The 26,411-nt window shown below is 34.4% G+C and overlaps 1 protein-coding gene across 5 annotated transcripts in view; it reads right to left on the bottom strand.

Moving 5' to 3' along the window:
- LOC145293143 (vacuolar protein sorting-associated protein 18 homolog) overlaps nt 1-26,411 on the bottom strand; it is a 326,884-nt gene that overhangs the window by 282,005 nt on the left and 18,468 nt on the right. For all 5 annotated transcript variants that reach the window (XM_080139563.1, XM_080139561.1, XM_080139559.1 and 2 more), the window contains exons 2-3: nt 18,425-18,515; nt 11,912-11,985 (exon numbers count right to left, since the gene is read on the bottom strand). In XM_080139563.1, coding sequence (XP_079995689.1) covers nt 11,912-11,985; nt 18,425-18,496 — 146 coding nt within the window. In that variant the 5' untranslated portion in view covers nt 18,497-18,515. The remainder of the gene's footprint in view (nt 1-11,911; nt 11,986-18,424; nt 18,516-26,411) is intronic.

The following is a 26,411-nucleotide window of genomic DNA, read 5'->3' on the forward strand; positions in this document are numbered from 1 at the left end:
ACATCTTTATTTTATTTTTGTATTGGCTTTGTGCAAGTTAACATTGTGATTGTTTACAAATTATTTATTTCTGGTTTGTGCAGACCGTTCTGCTTTATGGTCAATGCCCAGAAAAAAGTCCCTTCTGATTAATGCTTACCCGTTTTAAAATATTCTAAAAAACAGCTAAGTTTGTTTGCTTAACAGAATATTTTTTATCTGGTAAACCTTAATCAGAAAGGACTTTTTTGTGGCATATATGTGAAGCAGAATGATTTGAACCAACCAGAAATTTTTACTAAGAGATTCATTCGTTTTTCTCATACAAGAATTTACGATGCTATAAAATTCCTGCCTTAACAACTTACCATTGGGGACTTATTCAAAAATTCTTCAGTTACTTAATCCATTTGAAGAAACACCAAAGAAGCAAGTTATAGAACTTCAACCATATCAATGATAATACCTACAATTTTAGCTTTGAGGTTATTTCTTTCAAAAGCTGTTCAATCTAATTCTGATATTTCTGAATTTAGCAAAATCCTTACCACTGTTGAATAATTCAATGAATCAGTGGAAAATTGACCATTACGTAGCTTTACAACAACTTAAAGAGATGATTAATTTCAGTGGTAGAAGTAAACACAGGAGACCACACTGCTGCTGAGTAAACTGGCTTCAAAATATTTAAGCATACCACCTTCATCTTGGAGGGTGAGAGACTCTTTAGTACAGGTGGTAATGTGTATGAACCTATGAGGAACAGACTGTGTCATGAGAATAGAGTAAGTCTAATGGTTCTACATTACAACTTAAAAGCATTCAACTTTAAATACTGAAGAGACTATGAGAGTAGAAGAGGCATGCAGCAAGAATAGACGCAGGTGCAGAATTTCAGCTTATAGTTATTCACTTAAAGAATTACAATTTGTACTTTGATGATTGTAATTTTTTTTGTTAACTAATTGTTTAATTATATTTATTTAAGAATTAGAAATTGTATTTTGCAATTTATTTTAGACAAAAAGCCATTATAGTCGCCAGACACTTAACAAATGTTAAATTAAATTAGTATTTACTAGGTTAATGTGTCAAAGTTATCTGATGAGTCATTTGATAGTGATGGAATGATTTAAATTTAATAGAAAAGAGAAAAATTATTAATCAGCAAATATACAGATTGCTGATTAATCAGTACACCCTTAATATATATATATATATATATACATATTCGTAAATTTCCATTTTTCTTGACCACTAGTGCTAATATGCTTACCTATGGTGATGGTTTGTTTACCAGTTCAATAACTTTCTTTTTTACCAGTTTTTCCAATTCAGTTTGTCCTTAAGTGCTACTCGTTATCTCTGTGCTGCTGTAACATTAGGAGTTATGCTCGGATCCACCTACTAAATGTACCTCTCCCACTAATTCCCTCAATTCTTCTTTGAATATATCTTTAAATTCTGTTATAATCTTTTCTGAGTGCTGGCTGCTGAATTCATCAAGTTGAAATACTTTACCAATCATCTTGAACTTGTCATTATTGATTGTGATGAGTGCCATCTTCTGAATTGCTTTAGCCCCAAGTAGGAAGGATCCTCCTTCACAATAACAAACTTTACTGTGCATTTCTGTCCAGTTTCAAGGTTTAGCATTTTAACCGAACATTCGTCTAATGGCTTCATTTCTACTTCATTCCACACGACTAGAGTCTTGTTTAAGTGTCTTTCCTATCACATGCTTCTCATTCAATATATTGACTGATGTTCCACTTTCACCATAACCTCTTTATTATCTCTTGTTTTACAGAACTTATTTTTTCTTTTGTTGTGACCTTCAAATTTTTTACAGTCACTTTGGACATTTCCCCAATTCTTTTTTTTCATGTCTATAGTCTGAACCACTTTTTTTTATGTCTATAGTCTGAACCACTTTTTTTTTCATGTCTATAATTTGAAGCAGTACTGCACGGATATTCTTTTTCTTCATGGACTTGCATTTAATAGTTTGGTTTGGTTTGGTTTGGTTTTACGGCATATCAACCTTCTTTTTTTTTTTTTTTTATTGGTTATTTAATGCCGAATTCAGTTTTTTTTTTTTTTTTTTTTGGAATAGATATTTTAATTTAATCAGTGAGTCAAATCAGACTTTTTGTATCATTAGGTGATGTGCTTCCTTCCTTTTTTGGGGGTGGGGTGTAAAGTTGGATTGAATTAGAGTTATATACTTTTATATAGATTTACTTTTTTCAGAAATGTTAGTATTTTGTTGGAGTTTATTTTTTTAAATAGTTCTTTCATATTGTTGACATGGTAATAATTTTGCCGGATATGCGCGAGATCGCCACAATCCAAAAGAAAGTGTTTTACTGTAAAAGGTTCTTGGCATGCAAAACATTCTGGAGGGTCTTCTTTTTTTAGCAGGAAGGAGTGGGTTATGTGCGTATGTCCTATGCGAATACGGGACAAAATCACTTCCTCTCTACGTGATCTTCTGGCATCTGGTAATCGTTCTTCTATTGTGGGCTTGATCTTGAAAAGTTTATTATTTGGACAGTTATTCCATCTTTCTTGCCATTTCTTCATAATCAGATTATTTATTTGTTGTTTGTAGTCAGAATGTGGAATTTTTATATTGCTATTAAGGAGTTTTAAAGCATTTTTGGCAGCTATGTCAGCTTTTTCATTGCCCTGAATTCCAGAATGACTGGGGATCCAGCAGAATTTGATACTTTTGTTTTGTGAGAGAGTGTGTATTTTTTGTAGCAGTTTGATGAGTAGTGGGTTATTTAAATTTTTATTCTTTAAGGATTCGAGTACCGATAGGGAGTCTGAAAAAATTATAAATTTGTTGTGGGTAAGGTCAGTGATGAGATCTAGTGCCATATCTAAGGCTGTGGCTTCGGCACTAAAAATTGAGGCATGGTCTGGTAGTCGCTTCTGTAAGGTAATGTTAGTGGATACGACTCCGCATCCGGTTTTGTTGCTGTCTTTGGACCCATCTGTGTATATGTGCTGATGGTTTGGGTATTTTTCCTGAATGATAAGGAGTTTTTCTTGATAGGTTAGTGGATGGGTTTGATTTTTTGGGAGGTTATTTAATTCAAGGATGATTTCAGGGTATTTTAGTAGCCAGGGTGGAAGGCTTAGTTGGTTGACATTATGGATATTGGTGATTGTGATACCTGCATCTTCTACTAGTGGTTTTATACGGAGCCCAAAAGGTTTTATAGCTTTTATTTTTTGGTAATATAGATTTTGGTAATTTGGATTGAAGGTACAGTTAGAGGTTGCATTTGTTGGCTGTGATTTTTCTCTATCATAGAACGAGTAATCTAGTGAGTTTGCAATGCAGTTGTAAGCAGGATTTTCTGGGCAAGAGAGAATTTTGGTCAGGTATTGTAAGGCTAGTTTGTTGCGTCGAATTGATAATGGGGGTTCATTGGCTTCTGCATAGAGGCTATCGATGGGGGAAGTTCGGAAGGCTCCCAGCGCAAGTCTGAGGCCCTGATGTTGAACGGTGTCCAATATCTTTATATACGACTTTCTGGTGGCACCGTAAATGAAGCTACCATAGTCTAGTTTCGATCGCACTAGTGACCTTATAACTTTAATAGGGTTTGTCTGTCCGCTCCCCAATCTGTGTGGGCAATGACTCGCATTAGCTGTAGGGTTTTATTACATTTATTTTTAAGATGTTTTATATGAGGGATGAATGTAAGTTTTTTGTCTAGTATTAATCCTAAGAATTTATGTTCATTTACAACAGGAATCGGAATATCATTTAGTTTTAAAAGAGGATCTGGGTGCAGTTTTCTTAGTTGACAAAAGTGCATACATTTTGTTTTGTTAATGGAAAATTTGAAGCCATTCTTATTTGTCCATTTTTTTATTTTGTCAATGCATTGTTGAAGTTGACGCTCAATTATATGGATATGTCTTGAGCTATATGCAATTAAAAAATCATCAACATATAGAGAGCAATCCACGCCTTGGTTTATGCATCCAACAATACTGTTAATTTTTAGGCTGAATAATGTTACCGACAAAATACTTCCCTGTGGAACTCCCGTTTCCTGTTCTTTGATGTCCGATAGGCATGTTCCTACACGGACATTGAATAGTCTATTATTTATGAAGTTGTTGATGAAGATGGGTAGTCTTCCTTTCACTCCAGCTTCTTTGAGATCTTTCATGATGCCATACCTCCATGTGGTATCGTACGCCTTTTCAAGATCAAAGAAAATAGCAGTCATATGCTTTTTTTGTATAAATGAATTTCTGATGAAAGTTTCTAAACGAATTAAATGGTCTGTTGTGCTATGATGTTTTCGGAAGCCACACTGAAAATTAGTTATTATTTTATTTGTTTCCAGAAACCAAATTAACCTGGTGTTGACCATTCTCTCCATGATTTTACACACACAGCTTGTTAGAGCTATGGGGCGATAATTGGAGGGGTCAGATGCATCCTTTCCTGGTTTTGGTATAGGAATGACTGTGGCTTGTTTCCATATGGCTGGAAGATTGCCATTGAGCCAGATGTCATTATAAATAGAAAGTAAATACTTTAATGGTTCATCTGGTAGTTGTTTTAGAAATTCATACGTTATTTTATCAGGTCCCTCAGCCGTGTTGTTGGCTTTTTTTAATGAATCCTTTAGTTCATGGATGGTAAAAGGTTTGTTGTATTCTTCCTCATTATTACTTTTAAAGTTCAGTTTGGTTTTTTCTGATTCCTGTTTAAAGATCTGGAATTTTTTATCGTAATTTTTAGAAGATGAATTATTTGCAATAGTATCTGCAAGCAGGTTTGCCATGTCCTCTTTTTTAGTTATTTTACTATTGTTTACACAGAGGTGGTTGAGAGGGGAACTGGTGTTTTTTCCTGATATTTTCTGAATCATATTCCATACAGTTTTGTCTTTGGTGGTGTTATTGATTTTAGACACAAAATTCTTCCATGATTCCCTTTTGGCTTCGTTTATTGTTCGGCGTGCTTTAGCCCTGCATATTTTAAAGTTGTTTAAATTCTGAGTAGTTGGTTGATTGTTGAATTTTCTTAATGCAGCACATCGTAGCCTGATAGCCTTTTTACAGTCATTATTAAACCAGGGACGATTATTCTTGGTTGATGATTTTGTTTTAGGAATACATTCTTCTGCTATTGAGATAATGGTATCTGTAAAGTGAGTGATTGGGTCTTTCTCACATTTTTCAGGTAGGAGTTTGTGTTTGCATAGTAATTTGAATTCATTCCAGTTAGCTTTTTTAAGGTTCCAACGAGGAATTTTTGAGATTATTTCAGGACCAAAATGTTCTAAAGTTATTGGGAAGTGGTCACTTCCACAGGTATCTATATGCACTGTCCAATTGTAATCTATAAAGATACTAGAATCACTTATAGAGAGGTCAATTGCTGAGGACGAATTTGTAGCGGAGTGAATAAACGTTGGTTTTTTGTTGTTATATATGCATAGATTGTTGTTGTTGATAATATTTTCTATAATGATTCCTTTTCTGTCTGTGTTTGAGCATCCCCAACTAACATTATGACTATTAAAATCGCCTAATAATAAGAAGGGGCGAGGGAGTTGGTTGATGAGTTTTTCTATTTCGGTTTCATCTATGGGGTCGTTTGGAGGCAGATAAATGGAGCAAATTGTGACCGTTCTATGTAGGGTGGCTGTGACAGCAATTGCCTGTAAGTTAGTTTGTAGATTTATTTGGCTTTGTGCCGTGTTTTTGTTAATGAGAATGGATGTTCCTCCTGAAGCTCTATTTGGGTTATTTGTTGTATAGTTGTATTCAGTAAAACTTTGAAGATTGATATTTTCAGATGGTTTTAAAAAGGTTTCTTGTAGGCATATTATTGTGGGACATAGATCGGATATCAGTAGAAGTAATTCATTCCGATTGGCTTTTATACCTCTGCAATTCCATTGGATTATTTTGTTGGCCATAGTTTAGATTTTATGTATTTGATTTTCTGTAGTGGTTTTTATCCTACATCAATTTCCATCGCTTTGGAAGTGGATGGTCTGTTTCTTGTTTCTGGTGAGAGGCTTTTTTTGGGTTTTGGTCTGGGACTTTTAGATTTACTTTGTCTTGACTGTCTTTCTTGGCTATCAGTTTCAACTAGTTCAAATTTATTTTCATTTTCAATTAATACTAATTCTGTTTTTTGTTTGTCATTTTGTTTTTGGGGGGTAGTTTTTTTGTTGTTCTGTTCTATTTCCATTTTTCCTGTTGTTGTGTGTTTATTTTTAACATCTGTTTTTGTCCTTGTTAGTGACTTGGATCTTTCACGTTTTGATAATTGAGGAGGTTTCATTTCTTTAGAGATTGATTCCTCAATATTGATGGAAGTTTTTCTGATTTCCTTTTTTTCGTTTTCTTTTATACTGGGTTGTTCGTTTCTTACTTTTATTTGGCTGTTAAAATTTATTTTCATTTCTGATAAAAAGGATTTTAATTCTTCAAGTATGTTCTTTAGTTCTTTTGCTAGGTTTGCAATTTCTGGAGCAAGGTTTAGTTCATTGTAGTTGTACATTTTGTTTGCTTGTTGGGTTATTGTGGCATATGAGTTTTTGGTGCGATTTGTGACTTCTTTGCGGGCTTCTTGGAAGGTTATGTTTTTTTGATATTTGATTGTTATTATTTCCTTCTCTTGCTTATATATTTTGCACTGTTTTGAGTGAGAGTGGTGCTCTTCTTGACAGTTTGTGCATTTGGTTTTATTTGGACAGTCTTCTTCATCGTGGTCTGGGTTTTTTTCACTGCAGTTTCCACATGTGAAGAATCTTAGACATTGGTCTTTATTATGTCCAAACTTTTGGCAGTTGTAGCATTGTAAAGGTTTTGGAATGTATTGTTCTATTTTCATTCTTTCATAACCTATATTGATGGTCTCTGGTATTTGAGGATAATTGAATGTTAGTATATAAGTGTTTGTACATATTACCTCTCCTTTTTTTTTTAAATGTGATTCTTTTTACATCTGTGACCCCTTGGTTTTTTAGTTCTGTTTTGATTTCTTCTGTTGTGCAGACGGAGATTTCCTGGTTTTTTATGACTCCTTTGGAGTAGTTTAGTGTTTGGTGTGGATAAGCTTTGATGTTTGTTTCATGCAATTTTTGTAGTTGAAGTAGAGTTTTGGCCTGTTTTTTATTTTGTACTTCTACCAATATGGTACCATTCCTTAATTTTTTGACATTTTTGGGTGTTATTTTGCTTGATATTACCTTTTGGATAGTGAAGGGTGACATTTTAGTTAACGGTATATTAGACGTTGCTTCTAGCACGATGAATCTTGGAAAGTTTGTATCTTCATTGTCGCTGTCAGAGTCAATTTCTGTGTGTGGTCTCTTGGATTTTTTGGTATTCATAATAATTTTTGAAAAATTCATCAGCCATGCTCCCCACCCTCCTCGGAGCCCCTTATGGGGAAGAACTATGAGGGGGTAAATCCCATTCGCCTCGGTTCTCCAGGGCTACATAGCTGGTATACTCAAACATGGGGAGGTTTCCAAGCATTCACAATATATGGTTATGCCCACCCAAGTATGGGATTTCCCTGTATTTTTATTATTCCTGATGGTTACCTTTTTCCCAGCTTGATTGACCCTTCAGCCATCGCTTATTAACTCAGTTTATTGTTTATGTTGAGTGTTAGTGTGTTTTTGTTTGGATTGTCTGAATTAGTGCTTGTCATGACCAACCGATTGATTGGATCGGGCCTATCCAACCTCCCGTCTAGCCTAGTAAGGGCCAAAGTGGTGTGTTGTAGTATCATGTTATTATTTCCTAGGCATGTTCCACTCAACCACCAGGATCCCGTTCTTAATGCATTACGGGTTGCCACCAACGGTCAACTGGTGGTCCCATTGAAGGATTTTTACCCTCTGCAGGGGGGCAGTTGGTATGTTCTATCTCCCTACCAACTAGGCAAAAAAAAAAAAAAAAAGGTGAGGAGGTGAAGGAAAAAGAAAACGAGGGAGGGGAGGGGGAGGAGAATGTTGTTTTTGTTTTTGTTTTCGCAGAACATGACTAAGTTTTGCAAAAGGGAATAAAAAACAAAGACATCTATGTAGGTGCGTTTCATCTCAGGAAGTCAGTAGACAGCCTGATCTGGTAGCACCAGGCATTTAATAGTAAAGTAAATCTTATCATTATATTTAAAATATGGGTGCTCTTGCATAATTTGACCCAAATTCTCGTGATTTCCCATCAAGCCCGGATTGGGTGAGATTGACAATCATCGGTGTCAGCCAAGCAGCGTAACAGATGCGGACTAAGGAAAAAAAAATGCAAATTATCAAAAAATAAAAAACCTACCTTGAAAAAAGCAAATATGTTTATTTAATTTATTTTAGTATTTATTTATTTATTTATTTATTTTTGCAAAATATTCATCAACAGCAAGTTTTTTTGTTTTTTTTTACATAGGCATCACCACTTATCAAGGCCAAGAGACCACTCAAGGATAAGGGTTAAAGAGTGTAGACATTGGACAATATAGTAATCATTAGTAATGAAAATTTGGTAAATTTGATAACTTATATAGAACGGCTCATCAAGAACTTATTTACGTTAGACTTGAACACAACCATATTGTAGTCAGCCGGAAAGCAAGAAAACGGAAGACAATTCCACAGGCGTACAGTTCTAAGAAAGAAGCTTTGTTCATGGAATCTATGTTTAGGTTTAGGCACAGATAAAGAGTGAGGGGAATTATTAATAGTGTGTACAGCTAGACGAGTGTTTCTTGTGAAAGTTTGGCGAGGGGGGACCATAGATTGAAGCTCAGTTGAACACTTTCCATGAAAATAACGATACATCAGAGACAAACTCGCAACATCTCTTCTGTGAGATAGAGGTTGCAAGGAAGAGAAAAGGACATCTCCTACGAGGCTACAAAGTCCATTTTGAACTCTATCAAGTCCTTTCTAGCAGCTCCTGCCCAGATGTGGCAACAATATTCCATCCTTGGACGTACCTGGCTCTTATATAGATAGAGAATAGCATCAGCAGTGAGATATTTACCGGATCGATAGAAAGATCCCACCATTTTTCCAGCGGCCTTGGCAACAGATTTGATGTACGTGTTCCATTTAAGATCAGGAGTAAAGGTCAAGCCCAGAAGCTTGTCAAAACTTGAGGCCTCCTGAAGATGAGAGCCATTCATTTCAATTGATGCCAGATGTGGATTAGAATGTTGATGATGTAAAGAGAGAAGCTTGGTTTTAGATGCATTAAAAGTAATCAGCCACTCCTTTCCCCATTGTACTACATGCTCAAGATCAGAGGAGAGAGAATTAGAGAGAACTTGGTCGTTTACTGTCTTAGATGTGCTACCATAAATGGTAGTGTTGTCAGCATAAATGTCTACAAATGATGTAAGGATGTGATTTGGAAGATCATTAATGTAGATCAGGAAAAGAGTTGGGCCCAGGATGGACCCCTGAGGAACACCGGCATTAATACTGTGAGCTTCTGATTTTTGCCCCTCAACTACTACTCTTCTGAACCTATCAGAAAGAAATGATTTAATAATTGAGAAGACATTTCCAGCTATACTATAGCTAGAGATCTTATGAAGTAAACCTTTATGCCATACCTTATCAAATTAGTTATGTAAATATTGTTATCTTCAAGAAAAGGTTGTTTACCCGTATAAATGTTAGATGTAAGTACAATTTTTCTGTTTTTCTTTAACCGTATTTTTTCTTCTTTTTTTATTTTATTTTCAAGACTTTGTTTAGTCAGGGTTATTTTTTTAGGGGGGTGGGTGGGATTACACAGAAATAGAACAACATTTTTTTTTCCCCCAAGAAATGATTTTTTTTTTTTTTTATGGTTGTTAATTGCCGGCGGAAGAACTTTCTTGAGATGAGGATATTTTCTTAGGAATCTTTTACTTCGGTCGACTGTTGATCGGCCATCGACAGCAAAGAGGGAGGTGATGGGATGGGGTAGAGAAAATGGAAGGAAGCCCCCCGCAACCTGGTAGCTTTCAGAAATGTGATTTATGATGGAGACAAAAGGATCGTTTCCAAATTTTTGTCTCCACATAAATTCAAGTAAATATGTACCCAGAAGCTCCTGGCTGGTCCCGCTGTTTTGACCAAGAGCGGTTCAAGGATTCTCCCTACATTATGTTTTCTTCGGTTGAATAGAGATTCATCAATTTCTACAGTGTGCCCTGGGCCTCCTATCTGCCGGGGATTCCTCAGGAAATACTCCTGACAAATTTCTCTCAGAAAGTTAACCATCCTATGCGCAATGATACCCATTGTCTACAATGTCCATTGGTCCATTGGTACACCGCCAGGAGAAGCCATCCTTTACGCACAATCTTTTTTTCAGGAAACATTTGTGTTTACAATTGGTGCAGCACCTCATTCTTTGGGAAAGCAATTTCTTTTCCTGACAATATGAGATTGTCTGCATCGGCGTTTCCATTTGTTTTTCTAGCATGCACAGATTTATTTCCTTGCCTGTCATTTTTCTGTTTGGCGAGTCTGAAAATATAGTTGTTTGTCAGCTTTTTTTGGGTTCAGTCGATTTCTTCAAATTTGAATGTCGTCTGCTTTCATTTACATATCACTTTTTCATTAGCTAAGCAAACTCCCAGAAATTGAAGTACAAAAAAAATATTTAAATTAAATAAATCATAAAAAATAACTAATCATAAAATAAAAAATTACTAAAAACATTTAAAAAGAAAAAAAAAAATTTTTAAGTCGAATTAGCGTTTCAACATTTGAACAACGCTTGGCTGACACCAATGATTGCAGGTCTCGCTCGATCCGGGCTTGACGGGAATTCACAAGAATTCAGGTCAAATTATGCAAGAGCACCAAAATACGTTTTTCCCAAATGCATAACTTTTGACTCTGTTCATGTCGCAATGCACATGCCCTACACTTACTACCACTTTGTGCTGATGGTTTTCTCTTAGGTTTAAAATCGATTCTGTTCACTCCATCAGGTCTCAGGATTTTAGACTGTAGCTTAACATTTTCTAACATCTTACATATGTCTATGCATCGGTCTCATTTTTAGCAATTCCACTTGTGTATAGCGATTATATATTTTAAAAATTATCTTATCTCACAATATTGATGAGTCACAACTGTCGCAAAAATGACAAGATTTTATCAATGTACAAAGCTTTAACAGTTTCTGATTCTCCCTGTTTCCTTGTATGGAAGATGTTACATTTGTAGGTTTCATTTATTTTCCTATAGCATATTTAGCAAACACTATAAAATAGGATGTTCTCTCATCTACAGGAGTTAAAAATTGAAACTCATTATTGACCTTTAATGCCTTCTCTCCCAGCATACAAAGCAAAAGCGCCATTTGATATTGTACCATCTGTCTTATGTTATTTCAGCTTAAAGTTTCTAATTCGATAATAAATTATTTTCTATACACTTATGCCAGCCACAGACCTGTTTGTTTTTTCTATGTTTTTTTACTCCACATGCAAACAAAATAACGCAAAACAATAAAATGTCACTTACCTGGTTTTGTCTTCCTAAAATACATTCCCCCTTCTTAGTTGGAAATCCTTTCATCCCACAGCTGCCACCATGTTTCATTAATGTTTATAAGTGGATGGCACCGAATAAGAGACAACACAGCAAATGCAGAGAATTCTATATCATGGCTCTTTTATTCAGTGGTAAAACTACTGTAACACTGCTAAAGATGGTGTAAACCTTAATTTAGTCCCTCCTGCAACAAACAGCTGTAAACATAAAAATCATAACAATTTCTCATGAGCAGACATCTCACTGCTCAACTCCCCACAGTTCCTTGTTAGACAAGATCTCAAATAGTAGTGCCTTACATTCCAAGTGGCAATATGCCTTATTTGGTGTGAAAAAGAGTAAAAAATAATAATACTCCAAGAAAGACTTACTTGTATTCTTTCTTCACTTTTCTGAATATTGGTTCCGATTCAGATTCCCTTCTGTTAGAATACTGTGATCCAATCTATAATTAAAGACAATGGCACAAATATTTTCTATATTAAATATACTTTAATAACAGTGAAATATTTTAAGAAAACTATTGGAAAAGAAAGCAAAAAAGCAGATCAGAACAAAAGAAAGATAAAGAAACAAATGTATCTTTCCTTGCCTGTAAAAAATAATTGTAATTGTCAGTTATAAATAATGTAAATGAATAATTTTCTTCTTGATCTATTTATATTCATGCCTATTTTTAAAACAATATTCTCTTTTTTCTAACCATAAAAATAATTGCCAGAGAAATATTTTCTTTGAATTAAATAAAACAAGTTTTAACCTTTTTATTTAATTTACTTAGTGTTAAAATTTTATTCATTGAAAAATAAATTGTCTCTTACTAATCACCCAAATAACTGTCAGCTAATATTCTTTCATTGAAATAAAATAAATGTTACTTAATTGTTAGTTAATAAATGTATTTAAAATTACATTCAAATTAAAATAATTCAAAAAGTGTTTATGGAAAGATAAAGATAATTCCATTTTAGGACAATTCATTTTAGTATCAAAGTCAAAATTAAGCAACATCATTTAATTTTTAATTACTTAGCTCATCTTTGGATAATCTCATTTTTTTAATGAATGTGAAAGTGATGATGTATGTACAAAGCATGACTAAGCAAACATTTATCACGCATACACGGTCCTGGATATGACCGTAAACTATATCTGATGGTGAGGCTCCAGCTTGCAGGTTTTGGGGAGTGTGGAGCCAATTGTCATTGCTCCCAGGTCCACTACGACCCGCCCGGAGTGGTAGTACCTGTTAGAGTCTCAACTATGAGTTAAATAGAAACTGACTTGAAAACCACAAATATATTCTATTAAAAATGTTTTCTTTAAAATCTTTGGATTCGGCATTAAATAACCTGAAAAGGGTTTATGTGCCATAAAACAAAACCAACCAACCAACCAACTTACAGAGGAGATAATGTCTGGGAGGATTGTCATTGAGAACAGACCATATACTACCTCCCTGACCGTAAGCATGGCCTCATAATCTAAAACACATACAATATGGTCATTCATTAGGTAATATTTAAACATTGTACATATCAGCAACAACAGCTGACTGAATCTTTTTTTTTTTTGTATCTGGCAATCAGGTGATTCCATCTATATAATAATTCTACAATACACTACCAGGTAGAGGTATTAACCGGGAGAATACTGCCTCCTCTCCTCTGTATAAGGAGATAATGCCTGAGAATGGAGAACAGAAATATACTACACACTCAAATGTTAAATATTTAGCGAAACGGTTAATCGAAAATAACAGGAAATGAATCTTCAGTTGGGGTCAACTTGCTAACTCAAGGTTTGGGCTATGGAAATTGATAGAAACAGATATGGATATGACATCACACAGCTCAAAAAGATAGTGAAAAGGGAAGAGAGTCAATTCCTTGAAAACACATGAAGGATGGAGTACTGCTGCCATATCTGGGCAAGAGCTGCTAAAAACAGCCTATCCTGCCTTGACAGAGTACAAAATAGACTTCGTGGCTTAGTGGGGGATGCCCTTTTCTCTACCCTGCAACCTCTCTCCCACAAAAGAGACGTTGCGAGCCTATTCTTGTTTTATCGCTATTTCCATGACAGGTGCTCGTCTGAACTCCAATCTCTGGTCCCCCCTCGCCAATCTTTCACGAAAAACACCCGTCTAGCTGAATCCACTGTGATAAATTTCCCCCACTCTATATCTGTGCCTAAATCAAAACACGGATTCCATGAACAAACCTTCTTTCTTAGAACTGCATGCCTGTGGAACTCTGTTCCGTCTGCCTGCTTCTCACCGGACTACAACTTGGATGTCTTCAAGTCCAATGTTAACAAATTCCTAATGAACCGCCCTCTTAAGTAAACACTTCATCAAATCTCCACACTAACGTAATGTAGTTGCAATGACCCTTATCCCTGAGTGGCTTCCAGACCTTGATAAGTGGTGATCACTGCGGAAAAAAAAAAAAAAAAAACTGAAATGCACTGACAAGATATGATTAAACAGTGATCATCAATTATTCTGATCAGTGATTTAGAATAAAGATCAGGTTGAATAAATCTCCTCTTTTTTGTTTTTTTATTTGGTGCTCACCACTTATCAAGGCTCAGTTTCCACTCGAGGATAATGGTTGATGAGTGTCAAGTAAACAGTGAGACAACACCACGATGCTAAGTAATGATGGACATTGGGTAGATTTTAATTATTTAAGATGGCTCAACAAGAACTTATTTACATTAGACTTGAAAACAACCATGTTATAGTCAGCTGGGAAGCAGACCCACAGTATTGTGTTCCATAGACAGACAATTCTAAGAAAAAATTCATGAAATTTTCAATTAGTTTTAGGTACAGGTAGAGAGTAAGAAAAATTGTTGACAGTTGTTATAGCTAGACAAGTATTTGTTACATATGTTTTACTATTGACCAGAGGAGAAAGCACCTGCCATGAAAATAACTATTGACCAGAGGAGAAAGCACCTGCCATGAAAATAACTATTGACCAGAGGAGAAAGCACCTGCCATGAAAATAACTATTGACCAGAGGAGAAAGCACCTGCCATAAAAATAACTATTGACCAGAGGAGAAAGCACCTGCCATAAAAATAGGGAGGTGAAAAGATCTCCCACTCACTTGATTTTGAAGACGGTTTTGTCAAGCAGTTTCTCCCTGGATGTGGCCACTTAGAACATTTTTGGCTCTTCGTTTCATCTTAGTCCTTTTTGAGGGTATGAATGAAGAGCTTTACTTTGAGAATAATGGGCTGTCAGTCTGCACAGATCATAGAAAGGGCATATACAAAAACAAACAGGTATAATTATGAGCATTCATATGTTTTTGTAATAATTATGGTAATTTGTTTTCTGCATGTATAGCACAATGTTGAAATGCAACACAAGGAAGTAGTGCTTAGGAGTATACTTTCATGGGTTGTAGTCAGTTAACATATTTCCTAACTTCCAGCATGGCTGCTACCGGAAGCGGTGACAAGGCAATTCTTTCACTTTTATTGTTCTTCTGTATTTCTATCGTGAAGCGATTTATTGAAATAGAATATAAGAAAAGGACATTATTGAAAAATATACAATAAAAATTAACAAAATTATACAAATAAAAAGAACACAATTAGTCTTTATTTGAACTTTAATAATAAAATTTTAAAAAATAAGTTTTTATTTTATTTGAAATTTTATAAGAAATATATGCTTATTATAAAAATAATTTGTTTGATTTATAATATATTTATGAAAGTATAGAAATAAAATTATTGAAATCCAAATAAAAAAATTTTAAGCATCATAAAAAAATGTATCCAATCTATTATATATATATATATATATAAAAGTGAACATGTGTGTGTGTACATTTTCCTACGCAATAACCGTCAATTTTCAGTCTACAGACTCGAAATTTGATATACACAGTACTGAGACTTGGAAAAATCTTTGTTTTTGGCCAGAAATTTTGCTGTTAAGGGGTCAAAGTTCAACGATTTGACCTTTGAGAACTCTAACAAACTCCAACAATTTTGGGTCCAAACACTTGCAATTTTAGATATAGGCTCCTTTGACATGGACCTAACTTAATAACTTGATTTGAGCCCAAAACAATAAATGTGGGGAAGCTTTTTTAGACTAATATATAAATATTCCTAACTAACGCAACGAGCAGCAAAATCCCATCCCTAGATGCTGGAAAGACTTCTATTCTAATAGTTTCTTCCCACAAACTGCTGGACTTTGGAATTCCCTTCCTTTTTCCTGTGTCCCTAATTGTATTATCATACAAAAATTTAAATGTAACTAGCCTACCCGTGACCCGTTGTGTCAGTATGTTATATTACCTATGGAATTCATGTATGAGCGTGACACTTGTAACGTAAAGAAAATAGGGGTTTTTTTTTTACATAACAGAAACATTTCTATGAAAGTATATTAAAATGAAAAATCAGACGAATCACTCAAACAAAAAAAAAAAAAATCCTCCTTATTCGTGTAAAGTTACCTATTATCTATTTACATTGTAAAATAGTAGATTTATTTGTAAGAAAATTGCATTAAAATAACTTAAACATAATACAGAAATGAATGACGTAAAAAAAAAAAATGCAGAAAGTATTAACAATTGTTATAATTGGATAATTTAAAACGCAAAAAAAAAAAAAAAAAAATTAGGCCGCTGAAAACATACGCAGTAAAAAAAAAAATATATATGTTGTCAACAGGTCAAAGTTGATTTATTTGTGAGAAAATTGCGACAGTATAGTTGTAATACAGAATAGTTGCAAAACATCCCCTAAGGGGTCAGTATGTTATATTATCTTTGGAATTAATAATGTATGAGCATGACACTTGTGATGTAAAGAAAATAGTTTTTTTGTGACATAACAGAAACATTTCTATGAAAGTATATTAAAATGAAAAAAAGAATATAGATAGATTTCTATGAGTCATTCTGTTTATAATTGTTTATTTTTGAAAAAAAAAAAAAAAAAAAAAAAAACTTACAGCCATTGAATTATAACCAGTAGTAGTAATAGTAGGTTAAGGAAGAGGAGGCGTAGTAGTAGTAGGAGGAGGAGGATGCGTAGTAGTAGTTGTAAGAAGAGGAGGCATAGTAGTAGTAGTAGGAGGAGGAGGAGGAGGAGGATAGTGCGCAAGCAAACAACCAAGAACGACAGAGTTTTAGTATCATATAGATGTGAACACACATCTCACTGCTCTGCTGCCTACATAGTGGCCTTGTAGACATTATATCAAATAGTAACACCTTATATTCAAGTGGCACTGTGCCTTGTTTAGGGTGAAAAAAATGTGTAATTTTAAGAGGGTTTTTTTTATTGGGATGGACTTGTCACTTGGACTTAGGGATAGAGGTATGGTTTAAGGAATTTTTTTTTTAGAAGGGGGAACTTTAACAATTGTATCCAAGTGTTAAAAGTTGGATTAGAGAAAGGTGGCTGATCACTCAGATTTAGGGTTAATGACAGAATTAAGGGAAGGGTTTTTCAAGGGAGTGACATGCAACTCAGATCTAGAGTTAGTGGTAAAATAAGTAATTAATTTTTTAATAACTTTTCAACATGAATATTAAAATAATTTGGGAACTAATTACATTAATTGTCCCAGAAATGGGGGATCATTTTACATTAAAATTATATGCAAAACTGATTATCACTTTGGTCTTGCTAACATTCACTCTCTGACCTTTACTTTCCATAATAAGTTTTTAAATTTTTATTGTTTCACAAGCAAGTGCATTTCTTAAATAATTTTATGGGTTGCTTACATTTTAAAAAGACAAATCTACACAACTAAAAATAATTTCAGATTTCTTAAGAAATTCTGAAATATGCATTGTATCATCAAGAAATGATTTAATTTGAGAAGAAAAAAAAAAACAATAAAAAGTCATAATAAGAGCAGAATAAAAATCACCTTATGACAAATCCATATACAAAAAGTTGATCTATACAAAACAATCAGACTGAAGAAATGATAGTAAATGTATTGAATTGATAACAAAATAAAAACATGTCACAATATTTCCATCCACCGCTTCACTTATGGTTTGGTCATAACACAAGCAAAAACTGGCGAATGAAGGTTATGTGTTGCATAGAGAGAAATGATATGAGAAGGATACAAATGTGAGTGCTAAGGACTGGACTAGATCTGATGACCCCAGAAGATTAAATCTGGACAGTATAAGAAAATGTGTGCAAAACAAGAAACTTTGATGACCATGTTGTAAGAATAAATTGAAGTAAATATAGAACAGTCGAAGTAGCAGGTTAGGATCACGGTTCCAAAGATGAGAGGAATCGATAAAAAATGGATGTGAAAATAAAGCCCTGATCAGAGATAGGGTTAGTTTGGAAGTGAATTTCTAAAAGCCATCCAATACATGTCAGCATGCAAAACAAATGTTTCACTGATGATGAAATATTTTCAGCAAGTTAAAGTTTCTAATGCAGCATATTTCGGTCAGTAATACAAACTATAATTGATTATCTTGTTATAATCTGTTATGAGAGTATTGGATATGAATTTTCAAACAACACTTTAAAGGCATCAAAACTATTTTCAAATTTTACTCAGTCACAAAGAAAATACCACTATTGAATGTATATGAATTTGAATGTTCTAAGCATGGAGACTTCATTTTATATATTAGAATTCTTGCAAGCAGAATGAAAATTTAGAGTTTAGTAATACTTAATTCTTTTTATTCTCTTTCCTGAATCTTAATAATTGCTACATATGATGTTGGAAATACACACACATACAATAGTGAATGGAAATGGTAAGAAAATAAAAAACAGAAGATAAATGATATTAATAAAAGTTTGGCATTTCATAATCTTTTAATCAGCTTTTATAAAATTATTTTACTTACCATCGACTCAACTGAAGACAATGTTCCAGGGCGTGAAGATTCCTGTTCATACTGGTCAAGAATTGAAGCCATCTTAAAAGTTTCTCTTTAACTGAAAAAAATTTTTTAAATTAAAAAGTTCATACAAAAATGTAGTGTAATCAAGTAAATAATGTTACTATTCAAATGAAGACTGTTGGATACTTTTCATGAAGAGAAAGTGTCAGATGCCTAAAATGTTGAGGCATGCATTCGAGTGAAGACGTGGCCAAATACAGGTTTTATGAAAGAAAGTGTAGCTTTTATAACTAAAAAATTAGTAAAAAAAAAATTGAATAATGAACAAACATGTTATGTATGTAGTATTTTATATATGTAATATTTTAAACTGTAAAAGATTTAGATGTTTAGTCATGACATTCCTTCAGCGATGTTTCTGACAAAGAGGGAAGAATTGCTGTTTTCTGGGTCAGAATCTATTCCATTCAACACTTATCATTTGCAAGTTTTTAACCTTGAAGTAGTATTTCTTTTTTCTTGACTTCCATAACAAAAAAAGGAGGTGCTCACACACACAAAAAGATAAATATGAAACACAAATTTCTGTGTCATTATTTTTGTAAATCCTTTTCTCCCTCTTATTTTGTATAACAAATGCTAAAGAAAAAATAAGTATGCAAACACTGGTCAAAAGGCGGCTCAGAAATAAAGTATAAAAATGTTTACATCAGCTAATGAGAGACCCTGGAAATATAAGCCACTGCAATGTTTAAAAAAAAACAAAAAGGACATTTTTTTCTCGCTTCACTGAATTCATATATAAACAAATGCAACTATCGATCCAGTTCCACCTGGAAGAAATGTTATGGTGGTCAACTCAAAACCTGGCTCTGGACAGCAAAGCAGGATGCTGAACTGATTCTGGGCTCCCACCTTTACAAGGTCCATCATTGGGATCGTGAATGGCTTGCACTGATAATGGAAGCAGCTTTGAATTGCCATACCTGGTCAGCCAGTGTTCGAGGTGTGGAGAACTTGTTAGAAAGAGCCAGCTTAATTGACCAAGGGTGAATGCTACAACCTTGACAGTTGCTGCGTCAATATTGGATCAGTTGAACTATTACTATCACTAACTGCAAGGATCAAAAATACAAAGTGTAGACATTGTAAAAGAAATTTGGATTGTTCAATCAAAACATGTCTGAGAAAAAAGTGTAGATAGAGGGTGTGTCCTTAGTTTAGTGTGCAAATATAGAGTACCTAACATAGCAAGAGTGAAATACAAAATAATAAGGGATACAAAAGTATATTTTTTATATAAAAAAAAAAGTTGTTTGGGTGTACATAGATAGCAGCTGTAGTAGATCTGAATGTTAGAGTGAAAATTCATCGACCTTTTTGTATGATTATCTAAAAAAGAAAATGTCAAACAAGACTAAATATAAAATTCATTGAACTTAAATGAAACTAAATTTATAATTTTTGAAAACATACCAATGATTGTCCTAAAATCGTTGCTGAAACAGATATTTCATAAACAGATTTTGGTTCAAAACCCATCAATGATATCATGGAAAATTTCACTTTATTTTATATATAAGATTTGATAAGTACAAAAAAAATTGTTACATCAAACATCTATGTCTTTAGATGTACAAATTTGAGAGAAAACAAAACGGTTCTCGGCAAAGTAGACAACACAAATTAATTTTTAAAAGCTCAAGCTGATAATCTCCTTTTCTTGGTTACAATAAGAAGTTTTTAATTTTGCAACATTTCGCCAAACTGTAAACTTCTTTTTCCTGAACATAAAAATCATAATGTAGTTCACATTACAGATTTCACATCAAGACAGATTTGTTTGTATTGCTTAATTTTTGTTGTTTTTTTGTTTGTTTTTTCAAAAAATTAATAAACCAAACGTTTAAATTATAAAAAAAAAAAAATTTAAAAAAAAAAGAAAAAAAAAAAGAAACTTGAAAAAAATGCTGGAAGAAACTCAAGTGCTAATACTATACTCCCTCTTCAAGCATACTTTCAGATACGGGCCATCATAAAAGCTAAGTCCCTCAGTATGACGTCTCATATCATCTCTACCTTAATGATCCAACTGATAACCATGATTTTCCTGGAGTTGCCTTCGTTCATAGTGCTCATTATGCCAATGTATCTCTCTCTGTCTGCGAACCAATGTCCTTCCCCTGCTTCGCCGAGGCCACCGAGAGTAAGTACAGGCCAATGAACATGACAGCGTGACGTCATTACCAAATCATCATGTAGGTATACGGTGCCTGAAGTTTCTTGTGTTCAACCACGTAACCACACTAATAGCCATAAAAAATATTTTCGTTGTTCCTTACATGCTAATAGCCATAAAAAATTATTTTTTGTTGCCCCTTGTGGCGATTTAAGCATATTTTTTTTCTAAAGAGAAAGAACAATTCTTCATTTGGATAATTATATAATTGCACATTCATTTGGATAATTTTAATCTAACAAACTATAAAATTAAGTGAATCTGTTTTTGAAATTTTCTTACATGTCTATCGAAGAAAATCAAATATTTCATTTTATTTATTTTTTTAACTGCAAGACAATTTTTATATGAAAATATTTTTCAGTCCGTTCTTTTAATAATAAATAAAACTTCTCATTGAGTATTTTCAAATATTTTAAAGTTAGAAGCATTTTCACGACAGTTTTAGAAAATTTTTTTTTATTTAACCAAAACGATCAATGAATTCCCCAGGCGTAATTTATTTCTTTGAAATATATTTAAAACTTAAAGTTTGTTTGATAATATTTCAACTGTAAATAATTTACATGACTGAAATGGGAAATGAAATAGGAAATTCTATGTCTATCGAAACATAACAAATTCATCTTAAAAATTCATTAACTAATCAATTTTGATTAAAGTTTTGTTATGAACTAAAAATAAAGAGTAAATTAAATTTTAGTTAACATATTTTCTTATAAATAAATGGGTATTTCACAGGGAACGTGCACCCTGCGTAAACAGTGTTTTTATTCAAGGATTGCTCCCTGAAAGCGTTTTCTTTCACTTTCTTCGTATATATATCTCAGCCTTTATTTTTTTTTTTATTGTGCATGTATTTTTTTTTTTTATTTTTTGAGGGTAAATTTGATTCATACCTTTATTTTTGTGCTTGTTTTTATTTTATTTAATTTTAATTTTTTTATTATTTTCTCCACTAAAGATTTTTATTTTTTTGCTAAATTATTTTTTCATACATGTTCAAATAATGTTCCCCACCCCCTTTTTGGCCTCAAATAGTACCTGCAAAAAGTTTTCGTGATTAAATAAACCAAAAAAAACCTTTTGCGCATGTGCTTACAGAGAGCAATCAATAAAAACACGTTTACAGAGTCCACGTTCCCCGTGAAGTACGAGTACATGTTGTACGTGCCCTGCTGAAATAAAATTATTTAGAAAGCCTTTCTTAACAGGGGGAGGGGCTTTCTAACTATTCCACACTTTCACCTAACAATTTCATGAAAAAAAAAAAATTTTTTTTAAAATAATAAAGATACCATAAAAATTTAATTTGGAAATACTATCTAAAATATAGCACGGTGCATACACTGCACAAGCACCATTATTATTATAACAATGATAATAAAAAAAACTGGTGTAGATGACATCGACTGGTGCCATATCAACTAGTTGTGAAGGGTCAGAGAGGATGGAAAGACAGAGGTGGGAGAGTACTAACCAGATCTCCACTGGAAGTGTGCAGTTCAAATCTGGTACCTTGAGGAGGGGGGCCATTTTGTCATCAAAACCCTAGGAAACACCAATAGCTGATACCAACGAGAAATCAATGGCAAACGACTTGTGATAACGTGCAATCATCTGCACAAGTGGTCAAGAGGTGGAGAATATTGGAAATCTGAGGAGACTTGCTGTCATGCGGTCTCCAGCGAATATCACTGATGATGGCCTGTGAGACAACTGCTAGTGAGTGGAATAATAATAATGTCCCATACCAAATTTACCACCATCCTGATTTAATATCATACATGTTTATTATATTTTCTTAGTTTTTAACCAATATTCACATTATAGTATGATTGTCTTTTAGTAGTTATGTGAACTTCATTTCCGTATTCATGTATTCTGCACTGATATGAAAATGAAGACTATAGCAGAGTATAGGATTCCTAACATGTAATTGATGAAAATATGCTACACATTTTGATGAAAAACATGGGGAAAAAATGAACATAGAAGAACAGAAAACCAAAACTTTAAAAGTAATTTCTGTATTAAATGTAATAGTTATTTATATATTTATATTATATTTCAACATATAATCTTGTAGGGAAAATCCAGCTCCCCAATAAAGGGCACTCTGGATAGGAACAAAAATAAAAATTGTCTCAGTCATGAAGGATTTCTCCTCCACCGGCCGAGGACAGAAAAGGTGAATCAGAACAGATACTATTACACTGTGATCTTGTCCCGAAGGCCAAGAATTGTTTGTGTTTTGTTTCTTTAATTGTTTGTTCCCTAAATTCATAATTCAGTTTTATCAGTATTAGATTGTATATTACTTTAAAATTACTTAATTTTACATAATATTTATATTTTATATTGAATAAAGTTCAGTTTCAGTATTAATCGAACTGTGTTCCTTTTTATTTTGTAACATGTTTTAATGCTCGTTTTTAAAATGTATCGACAGTAAAAGTTCGATAAATTTTACTTACATTGCCTGCAGACATTTTTCAGTTAACAGGCCTTCTATATCTCAGTGATCGTGGCTTCGCCAGGTCCATATCTGTTTGAAAGGTTTGGTTCTCAGCGTCAGTGTTGTCTATGCTTCTATCCTTAATGCTGATGATCAAGATAAAGACAACTTACAGTTGTTACTGTTGATCAAATACCCTTGAGTAATCTATTACAGGTGATTGGAACGCTCACACAAGCATAGGCAACATCAGCAACAGTCATATTCTCAGACTATTTGCGATTGGAGATCAATGTGTTAATAGTGAAAAACTCATCAACTTTGCCGCAGCAAACCAAACGACAATCTCCAACATCCTATGTGACACCTACTTACTTGGTACTCCAATGACGGTGTCACAGCTAACCAAATTGACCACTTTCTTGCTAAATGTTGCTGGTTGTTAAGCATCCTTGATTGTCGATTGTTTCAGGGCATAGAATCTGATAGTAAATTTGGTTTCAACCATATATTGGGACGAGCAAAACTACATCTTCATCTCAAGGCCACCAAGTTGTGTGCTAAGCTTTTCAGGTACATTTCAAAACTGGACAGTAAACAAAACGATGCATTCCACATAAAACTATCCAACTTTTTCAATGGTCTCAAGGTACACCAATCTGAAAATGCTATCTTAGGTGAGCTTTTGCAAGCTTTCAAAGATAACACCCAATCTGTGACGTTTAAGACACTCACACCACCAATCGAAAAGACAAAGATTGTATCTTGGGCCAAACAACTGAAACTGCTGTGTTGTTTTTAAAAAAGGTTTTGTTTATTCTGTACTATTTGTACCACCAGACTTGCTAAAGCAAGCGCTGCCTTTAGCAGACTCCACAAGAATGTATGGGACAGAAGAGGCATCACCTCCATGACAAAGATCAAAGTCTATAAAGCTGTCATACTCACCACCTTACTCTATGGATGTGAGTCTTGGACTGTCTACCAACGGCATGCTAGAAAATTAAATCACTTCCACACCACCAGACTGAGGAAACTGCTTGACATAGGCTGGCAAGAAAGGATACCAGACACAGAAGTCCTCACTCGTGCTTAACTCCCCTTAACTATCCTCATGAAGGTTCAGCTTCGTTGGGCTGGTCATGTAGCCTGAATGCCAGACTACAGACTACCCAAGAAGCTCCTGTCTGCTGAGCTCCAACATAGCAAGCACTCCCATGGCGGCCAGAGAAAACGATTTAAAAACACTCTGAAGGCATCACTGAAGGCCTTCAATGTTGATCCGTCATCGTGAGAGCAGACAGCTCTAGATAGAGACAAGTGGTGGGCCACTGTTCATAACGATGCCTGCAAAGTAACCGAAGAGTTGCTGCAGAGAAGGACAGGAAGGACAATGTTTTGAAGCCCTTGCCATCTGCCAAGATTCCCTGTTCTCACTACAATAAAACTTTTCAAGAAAAGATTAGGCTTATCAGCTATATCCGCACTCACCGATGATGACTCCCCCCACCCTACCCTACAGGATGATCAGATGGTCCTCGTCATTCTGATGGACGAACAACACACATTTTTAACTAGCGGGAGTACCCAGCGTTGCCCGGGTGTGTGGAGGTGTAGTAAGGAACCCAGGAATAAAAAAGTGGTAGTGGGGGTGGGGTGGGGGTTCAAAACAACAGTAGGCAGTTTGGGTGAAGAGAGGTGTTAAAAAAAAAAAAAGTGGTAGTAGGGCAAGCAGGCTCGAACCTGTAATACAAAGGAAGAAAAAATGAAAGTCTCCATCGCTCAACCAGAAGTCAAAAACGTTGAAATTAAGCATAGTCGATCCAACAGTGATGATGACTTGCTAAAATGTCGGTGAAAAAAGTGAGCCCTCCTCGTACAAAACTGCCCAGTTGAGGGTGAAAGAAGGATGTTTTTGGCCAATTTTTCAATATTTGTCGTTCGAAGGATCAAGCTCAAAAACAATACCGATTTCGTGAGGATCTGTTGCGTGTGTGGAAAGTTTTTGCGAGACACACAAACACACACATTTTGCCTTTTATATATTAGATTAGCCGGGGGTACCCAGTGTTGCCCAGGTGTTTGTAGGTGGGTGTGTTGAGGGGGGGGGGTACATGCAAACCCTATGTTAAACTTCTTTTAAAAAATCGGAAAAACAACAATAAAAAAAAAAAACGAAGATGATTTAAAAAGAAACAGTAAAATAAAAACAAATTTGTTTAAAAAATCGGAAAGAAAATTTTTTAACGTTTTGGTAGGTAGGATCGAACCCGGAACGTTGAGATGAAAAACTTGATAACTTACCCCCACTACCACAAAAGGAAAGTAACCAAAAACAATTTCATTTTAATGTTTATAAACGCACAAATAGCAGGTGTGCAGCAAATTTAATTAGGTCAAAGGAAATTAAATTCTGCACTTAATTTCAACTGCGGGGTAGTTCTTTTCGGTTTATTTTTTACCCAATTTTGTCTGGTTTTGTTTTCCCAAAGTTTAGGTGAAAATCAGCTCCCCTTTATTAGAAGAGTGTCCAAATGAAAGCAATTGTCTGATATGACGGTTTTCATTGACATTGACCAAATGTCCATTGCTTTCTGGACGCTCCCGGCCTGTATGCAGAGGACAGCTCCTTAGTTTCACATCAGTTTCGTTTTTATACGAAAAAGCCCAAGCAACACATGAGAAGACGAAATAGCAATAATTTTGTAAAAGTCCACGTAAATAAATCTAGCTGCGACGCGTGTTCGCAATTAGTACATATTATGATCTACACAGTATATAAGAAGTTCTAAGCGATAGTACCCCGCCAACCCCCCATATTTCCTCCTGTATCAGGTAACATGCTATGCAACATACTGCAACATACAAATATCTGTGCGTGATGTTGCTAAGTTAATAAAAAAAACTTGATTCCAGTAAAGCAACTGGTCCCGACAGCATTCCAATTATAGTGCTCAAAAGTTCAACCAGAACTGGCTCCCATACCTACAAAGCTCTTTAAGCATTATCTTAAGGAGAATTGCTTCCTAACACTCTGGAAAATCTTGTCAGTATGACGTGTATTTAAGAATTCAGGTGATCGGCCATTTCCAGTTGCTTTACGGGAATCAAGATTTTTTTATTAGCTTGACAACATCACACACAGATACTTGTATGCCGCATAGCATGTTTTCTGATGAAAGGAAATATGGGGGGTTGACAGCCTTGTTTACATAGGGTAGAATTAGTTTCAAAGTTCCTGGCAAAGAGTTTGTATGCTCGGTCCGTTAAGACCAACGTAGCTGAGCAGCGGC

This window comes from Euprymna scolopes, chromosome 14, assembly GCF_053919585.1.
Source record: "Euprymna scolopes isolate OS-2025 chromosome 14, ASM5391958v1, whole genome shotgun sequence".
NCBI classification, from domain to species: Eukaryota; Metazoa; Mollusca; class Cephalopoda; order Sepiida; family Sepiolidae; genus Euprymna; species Euprymna scolopes.